At 47.6% G+C, this 7,900-nt stretch overlaps 1 protein-coding gene across 1 annotated transcript in view; it reads right to left on the reverse strand.

Annotated features, from left to right (window-relative positions):
- Positions 1 to 652: 652 nt before the first annotated feature.
- The window catches only part of Zfyve1 (zinc finger FYVE-type containing 1), a 62,910-nt gene continuing 55,662 nt past the window's right edge, over positions 653 to 7,900 (reverse strand). Inside the window, exons 9-12 of the mRNA XM_005343310.2 lie at positions 6,268 to 6,438; positions 4,612 to 4,792; positions 3,553 to 3,666; positions 653 to 2,257 (exon numbers count right to left, since the gene is read on the reverse strand). Of these exons, the coding sequence (XP_005343367.1) occupies positions 2,025 to 2,257; positions 3,553 to 3,666; positions 4,612 to 4,792; positions 6,268 to 6,438 (699 nt within the window). The 3' untranslated portion in view covers positions 653 to 2,024. The remainder of the gene's footprint in view (positions 2,258 to 3,552; positions 3,667 to 4,611; positions 4,793 to 6,267; positions 6,439 to 7,900) is intronic.

Consider the following 7,900-nt stretch of genomic DNA (forward strand, 5'->3'; position numbering starts at 1 on the left):
GCTCAGACTGAACAGCTGCCGCCAAGCTACAAACCACCAAGCCCGCAGGCCAGCCATGTTTCCTCTTGGCTGCAGCTGTCCCTAGCTCTCAGCCCCCACCCCTCCATGTCAGAGTTGAAGAAGAACGTCAGTGTTGTGAGACCTTACAGAGCCCTGTGGTCACGACCAAGAATTCCGAGGCCACAACTGGCCTTCTCTAAGTGAAGGGGCATTCACAGCAATCATAAAAATCGGGCCCTTCTTGGCAAGCTAATCTGGGACATGCTGGATACTGACCTGGAAAATGAGGATGAGAGATGCAGTTCAATTGGCAGAGTGCTTGCCTAGCATGCAGGAAGGTTTAGGTTTGAGACCCAACAACATGTAAATCAGGCATGGTGGTGCACACCCGTAACCTGAGCACTTGGAAGGTGGAGGCAAGGATGATCAGAGGTTCAAGTTTGCGCCTGGAGTACATGAAACCTGAGACAGGATATGGGATGTGTGGGTGTGTGCGCACGTGCACGCACACGCACGCGGGGACTATAAACTATTAGGAGGCTGGCTAAAACCCATCCTAAATTTAGTGTGGAGACATGCCTCTCTTGCCTTCTGCTCTATTAGCACCAACTAGGAAGGCGCCATGAGAGTAAAGAAGAGCCAACACAGCAGCTGAGCAGGAAGGTTCCTTTATGGTGGTGAACGGGTGACAGTTCTAGAACAGGCCTCGGAGGCAGAAGGGAGCAGGTCTCAGAAGGACCAATCCATTCCAGGGCTCAGGTCAGGCAGATACACACCCAGAAATGACTGCCACATACCTCCCCGAGGCTCCGCCCACCCATCAGTTCAATCGATAACAATGCTGCTTTAATTCTTTTTTGGCCACTGACGATGAACTCCACCCCAAGGGAGTTCCGCACGACAGTCTTTCCAGTCATGATCGATGTGACGTCCAGGCTCTTGTTGAGAAACATCTGTTCATTTGATTTCTCTTGCAAGAACCAGAGTATTTTTTTCCTTATGATCTGTTGAAATATTTATATATATACTTATATATATATATATTTAGAAAAACATAACCAATAGTCCTTTCTGTGCTGTTTCCCTGGAGGCTTCTCATGATCACTCCTCTCCCCTCTAACAGACAGAGGGGTTATATGTCTGGAAACAAAGAATAAGACACTTTGAGTAATAAAAATTCTAGTGTGACACTCAGAAGCAGGTTGGGACTCCAGAGCAGAGCGGGAGGAGTTGGGCTGACTCAGGAGTGGGGTGTAGCCTTCTAAGAAAGCCTCGAGGAGACAGATACCCTGCTAGGGGAGACCTGCTTCCTACTGGACACCCCAACTGCTGGGGCCACAAGCACCTGCATTTTGACTTCTTATGTCTCAAGTCCCTGCCCCTCTGCCCCTCTACATACACCAGTGGCTAGCACACGAAGCTGATGATCTCTGCCTAGAACAGGCTAGAATCAAAGACCAGAACTCACGCTGGGAAAGCCTGGTAGATCCCCACGCCCGAGGCTGCTTCAGGCAAGAGGTTCAAACCAAAGCAGCCATCCAGGCATCCCAGGAGCAGGAGGGGGAAGGGCAGGAAAGCCTCTGCCAAGCTTGGGAAGCAGCAGCAAAGGTGATTCTGAACCTGGCTGGCTTCGTGTGGAAGACTGGCACCCAACGCCACCTTATCCCTGTGCCGGGGACACACTGGGGTATGTCTTCAAAGCAGAAGCAGCCTTAATCACTCCAAATCCCCTCTACATGGATATATGGAGATACAGGTAGATAGATTTATTATTTTTAACTGAAATAAATGTAATGGACTCGGTCCATTCCCCTTTACTGAGAGCTGCTCGGGTCCTGTGCCCTGAGGCGGTTCATGCCTTCAGGTCGACGGTCAGGCTCACCTCCTGAGGGGAAGTGGCCCAGGGACGTGAAAGGAGAGCACACACACCACAACAGGTAACCAGGAGGCCAGCCTCAGTGAGACTTCTGTTTCTAACCCTGAGAACCTAAGGAATTCTGAAGGAATCGGAGAGGGAGCTGGGGTTAAAGGTCACCGGGCTTTTTATTGCAGTTGAAGCAGACTCGGACGGGATGGTCCCAGCCACGAGAGGGGACAGCCCTCCGGTCATGGGAGCACTCATCACAGAAGCCCTGTCCGCAAGCTCGGCAGTGGTGCTTGGAGAGCTTGACGCTGAACTCCTTCCGGCAGCTGTGGCAGTGCAGGATCTCATGGTCGGGCACCCAGTAGGCCGGCCTGGCGGCATCTTTCACCAGGCCTAAATCAGAGAAGGGACGTGAGCAGTTAGGACACTGGAACCCTGCCCCGAGGCCCCCTGACTGTTCTTGGCTTGTCATCCCAACTGCACACAGACCCGTTACTGTGCTGTGTTTTTCAGTTTATTCTTATAATTTTTAAAAGATTATTTATTATGTATAAAGTATTCCGTCTGCATGTATGGCTGCAGGCCCAAAAGGATGCCAAGTCTCATTATAGATGATTATGAGTCAGCATGTGGTTGCTGGGAATTGAACTCAGAATCTCTGGAAGAACACTCAGCGCTCTCTCTTAACCCCTGAGCTATCTCTCCAGCCCTTATTCATGTATTTTATGAGACGTGCAGCCCAGGGTGGCATCAGACTCATTGTTGCTGAGGATGACCCTGTACTTCTGATCCTCCTGCCTCCACTTCTCCAGTGCTAGGATTATAGGTACATATCAATGCACCCATGTTATGTAGTGAATTAGAACTAAGGCTGCAGGATTGCCATCCAAACACTCTACCAAGTGAGCCACAACCCAGCCCTGCTTTGTGTGGAAGCCAGAGGTAACTTTGTAGAGTCTGTTCTCTTCTTCCACCTTTATTTAAATGGGTTCCTGTACTGGAACTCACTCTGTAGATCAGGCTGACATCTAACTCAGAGATTCACCTGTCTCTGCCTCCCAAGTGCTGGGATTACAGGAATGTGCCACCACTGCCCAGCCAGTTTTAAGATTTATTTCTTCATTTATATGTGCATGAGCCATGTGAATGTGGGTGCCATGGAAGGCTCTGTGTATCTGTGTGTGTGTACAAATGTACAGAGACAAATGGAAGCCCCAAGAGAGTACAGTATTCCAGGGAACTGGAGTTCTAGGTGGTTGTGAGTTGTCCAATACCGGTGCTGGAACCTGAACATGGTCCTCCGTGAAGGCAGCAAGTGCTCTAAACTACGGAGCCACTTCTCTAGCTCCAAAACACGAGCTCTTGAAACCCTGAGATACTATGGAGGTTTGCCTGCTACCACGGACTCCATGGGGAAAGGCCAGAGAACACACAGAAGTAGGAGGCTCCACTGAGCGCAGTTCCTAACTCTCCTCCTAAGGTCAGCTTGGAACTCCCAAATCAGTTCAGATCTCCAGGCATGATGCTAATGCCACTAACAGATTCATCCCAAAAGGAAATGCAGAGCTTCCCTTCGTTCCTTGCTGCCAAATTCAATCCAGTAAGCAAGCATGTGAAATGACATCTAGGGCACCCTGAACCCCTCATCCTACCTGCATTACACCAAGAGAGGCACTGCCCAGGCTCACCTAATGGTATATCAATAGCTGTCACCACGGCGCCCAGGGTGTTCTGCACGGCTTCGCCCACCTTCCGGGCAATCAGTGTTCCACCTTCATCATCTGCCTGCACCTCAGCCACATCTGTGGATGACAAGGGATAGCTGCTGCCTCTCCACAGTCATTTCTCAAGTGGGAACTCAGGGGGCCACAGTGGAACGCTTCTGGATTCCCACAGTAACTGAAAGGAAGTGACCCTAAAACTGGCAGGGCAACTCTTGTCCTTTAACCTCCAACTTTCTAGGGAGGATTATAATTTATTTTTTAAATCAACCAGATTGGCTCAGGGAAAAAGACCTTGAACTTTCTACAGAAAGAGGACTCAGCCAGGCAGTGGTGGCACACGCCTTTAATCCCAGCACTTGGGAGGCAGAGGCAGGCAGATCTCTGTGAGTTCGAGACCAGCCTGGTCTACAGAGCTAGTTAAAGGACAGGCTCCAAAACCACAGAGAAACCCTGTCTCAAAAAAAAAAAAAAAATCAAAAAACAAAACAAAACAAAAAAACAGAAAGAGGACTCAATCTAAGCTTATCTCTGGCTTACCAGAACTCATCAGCTACATCAGCTATATGCAGATGTTTTTCTCTAAGAAGCACCAATGAGAGGGCTGGAGAGATGGCTCAGTGATTAAGAGCACTGGTTGCTCTTCCAGAGGTCCCGAGTTCAATTCCCAGCAACCACATGGTGGCTCACAATCATCACATCATCACCCATAAGATTGGGTGCCCTCTTCTGGAGTGCATACATGGAGGCAGAATGTTGTATACATAAATAAATAAATCTTTAAAAAAAAAAAAGGCACCAATGAGTTCAGAGCTCAGGCCAGGTTCAATCCTGCCTCCCAAATCTCCACCCCAAAGACCAGCATCATGCTGGCCTATGCTAAGAAGAAGCCAGGGGGCGCTTGGCCATTGAAGCAACTGCTCTCAGCAGTGACATGGTTGGAGCAATGAGTACCCAGTGCCCAGTATTCAGAGAGTGAAGGAGGGTGACTCCCCTTCTCCCTCGCAGCTTCTGAGCCCACGTTACCTAACTGGATATTCCTGGCGTCATAGCAGTTGTCACACACCCGGACGGGCGCAGGTCCCCAGCCCCGCTCAGGAACTGGCCGCGTCTTGGATGAACAGCTATCGCAGAAGCCCTCACCACAGGCCCGGCAGTGATGCTTGGTGTCGTTGTCTTTGAAGGATGTTGCACACTGGTTGCAGCTCTGATCCGAGTCCAAAACAAAACAGAGAGGCAGGGGTCCTATATACCTACCTGCTTGACTGGGGAGTGGGCATGAGGACACCCACAAACTCCTAGAGAGGTGGGCTCTAGCTCAGTCAAACCCACACTGTTGTGGAATATTAGTTTAAGATGCGTTACATTCGTTTGTGCTATAGAATATTTAATGATGCAAAGGTGTGTTTCAGTCTTTGTTTGTTTTGTTTTGTTTTTTTGAGACAGGGTTTCTCTATAACTTTGGAGCCTGTCCTGGCTCCAAACCTCTTGTAGACCAGGCTGGCCTCGAACTCACAGTGATCCGCCTGCCTCTGTCTCCCGAGTGCTGGGATTAAAGCCCAGCTGTGTTTCATTCTTTTATGTTTCTTTTTTTTTTTTCTTTTATGTTTCATTGGTTTAACTCTGTGAAGCTGTGTTACTTTGCTTGCCTAAAGTATCTGATTGGTCTAAGAAAGAGTTAGGTGGCCAATAGCTAGGCAGAAGAGAGAAAGAGGCAGGACTAGAGAGAGGGGCAGAGAGAATAAACAGGAGGAGAACTCTAAGGAAGGGAGTGAGGAGCGAGAATAGGAGTAGGGGAGAATGCCAGGGGCAACCACCCAGTCACATAGCCAACCCTGAATGAAAATGAAGATAAGAATGAAAAAAAAGATATATCCAATAAAGAAAGATAAGAAGCCCAGAGACAAAACATAGTTAAGGAGAAATGGGATAATTCAAGTTTGAAAAGCAGGTTAGAAACAAGCCAAGTTAAGGCCAGCATTCATAAGTAAGAATAAGTCTTGTTGTATTTATTTAGGAGCTGGGTGGTGGGCCCCCAAAGAGTAAAAAACCAACCATGGGGATGGAGAGATGGCTCAGAGGTTAAGAGCACTGACTGTTCTTTCAGAGGCCCCCAGTTCAATTCCTAGCAACCACATGGTGGCTCACAACCACCTATAGTGAGATCTGGTACCCTCTTCTGGCTTGCAGGCAGGCAGAACACTATATACATAATATATATATATTTAAAAAATAAAATAAAATATAAAAACTACACCCCTCTTTCTAGTTTTAATTCTTCCCTGAATACAGAAAGGAGAGGGGCAGAGTGTTTCCTGTTGCAGGTGTTTGGACAAAAACTGATTCCAGGTTGTGGGTACCCTAGAGAATTGTGGATCAAGACAGGAATGACCTCAAAAGACTCCTTTCTCCAGATTCTGTAGCTGTGAATTCTGACATCTAGGCAATATTAATTGGTTCTCACAGGTACGGATATACAAGCCATGACAAAGAAAACACAGGATATAAAAGGAAGTCCAGAAGCAAAGAAGCACCCTAAAGCTGAACCCTTCCCAAGCTCCTAGAGCTAACTCTAGGTGGGGGAAAGGTTTGTGCCTCCCTCTTGGAACCAGCTGAGTACCAGGCAAAGTAGCATAAGCAGGGTGGTGTATGTCTGGACTCAAGAGGACTCCTATAACATACCAGGATCTGGGAGTTGGGCCTCCAGTAGGCAGGGGCGATCTGGTCTGTTAGCCAAGAAGTCACAGCCTTAGTAGGTCCAAGGCTAAGCTCAGACACTGATTGAGCCATAAAGTTCATCCCATCCAACAGACGCTGGGCAGCATTGTTGTTGTCCTTCAGAAATGCATCAGTCTGCAATGAAAAAACCACAGGGACTCATTAATCTCTGAGTGCAGCGAGGAAAAGCAGAGGGCTATCTGGGACCAACTCACAACAGTAAGCCACCAGGCAGGGCAGAAGGGAGACAGATTGGCAATCTCACTAGCTGTTTAGCGATATCCCACGCACCAGTCAGCACAGATGCGACTCTCACCGGGGTGACCATGACATCTGATGTACAGGTGCTCAACTCAAGACTAAATCTACCCTACAGTACAGAAGGCGATGCATCCCACTGTGAGTCCACACTGAGCTCAGTTAGAAACCCTTCCTCCCAGTTCCCCTAATACATGAAAATCTCTAAGAATCCTATATCTGTCGGTATAGTAGATATTACATGTGTATCTAAAACTTGCTGGACTGTGGACTATAGTGGCATTTTATTTGTATTTTAATAAATAAAGCTTGTCTGAAAATCAGAGAGTAAAACAGTCCCACTGGTCAGCCTTACTTACCAGTGGTAAGACACGCCTTTACTCCCAATAGTCACACTAGTTGCCATAGAAACCAGGGGTGCATGCCTTTAATCCCAGTGGTGCATGCCATTAATCCCAGAACTAGAGAGGAGTATAAAACAGGAGGAGACAGCTCTCAGGCAGAGTCTCATTCTGAGATTCCTGGAGGCAGGATCACTATTTTGGACTGAGGTCAAGGTAAGAGCCAGTGGCTGGCTATTTTGCTTTTCTGACCTTCAGGTTGAACTCCAATTTCTCTGAGTTTTCATTAATCATGCTTCAGTGCACTCTCAGAATAGTGACCTACCTTATTCCAAGTACCTAGCTCAATTCTGGACATGCAGAACTTTAACAACATACATTAAAATAATGAAAGAACAAATGAATGAACAGACAGACACATAGAATGCAAGGTATTCTAGCTCCAAGGACTAAGAAGACTATAGCTGAGGTGCTGTTTTCATGAGACAGAAACTAAAGTTACTATTTGACTGCTTTCCAAGGCCTTGAGACAAGACAGCCTACACCATCAAGGCCACCAAAACAAATAGGTAGGCTCCAAAAAAAAACATCATATGACAACAACAAATGTCTGAAGGCCCAGAAATTCTGTAAGGAGGAGAGAGGCAAGAAATTCTCAACTCTATGTGCCTTCATGACCCAAGAAAGCTCCACGGTGGATTTGCAGAAAGGACTTGATTGCAACTTGGGTCTAGACTGCCCATTAATTTGTTCTGCAGCTTGGCTCTATGAAACACTGCTAGACATGAAAAGGATATGACCCCTGGGGCTGGAGAGATGATGACTCTGAGGTTAAGAGCACTGGCTGCTCTTCTAGAGGTCCAGAGTTCAATTCCCAGCAACCACATGGTGGCTCACAACCATCTGTAATGAGATCTGGTGCCCTCTTTTGTCATGCAGGCATACACGCAGGCAGAACACTATACACATTATAAATAAATCTGGAAGGAAGGAAGGAA

The sequence above is a fragment of the Microtus ochrogaster genome, chromosome 1, assembly GCF_000317375.1.
Source record: "Microtus ochrogaster isolate Prairie Vole_2 chromosome 1, MicOch1.0, whole genome shotgun sequence".
NCBI classification, from domain to species: Eukaryota; Metazoa; Chordata; class Mammalia; order Rodentia; family Cricetidae; genus Microtus; species Microtus ochrogaster.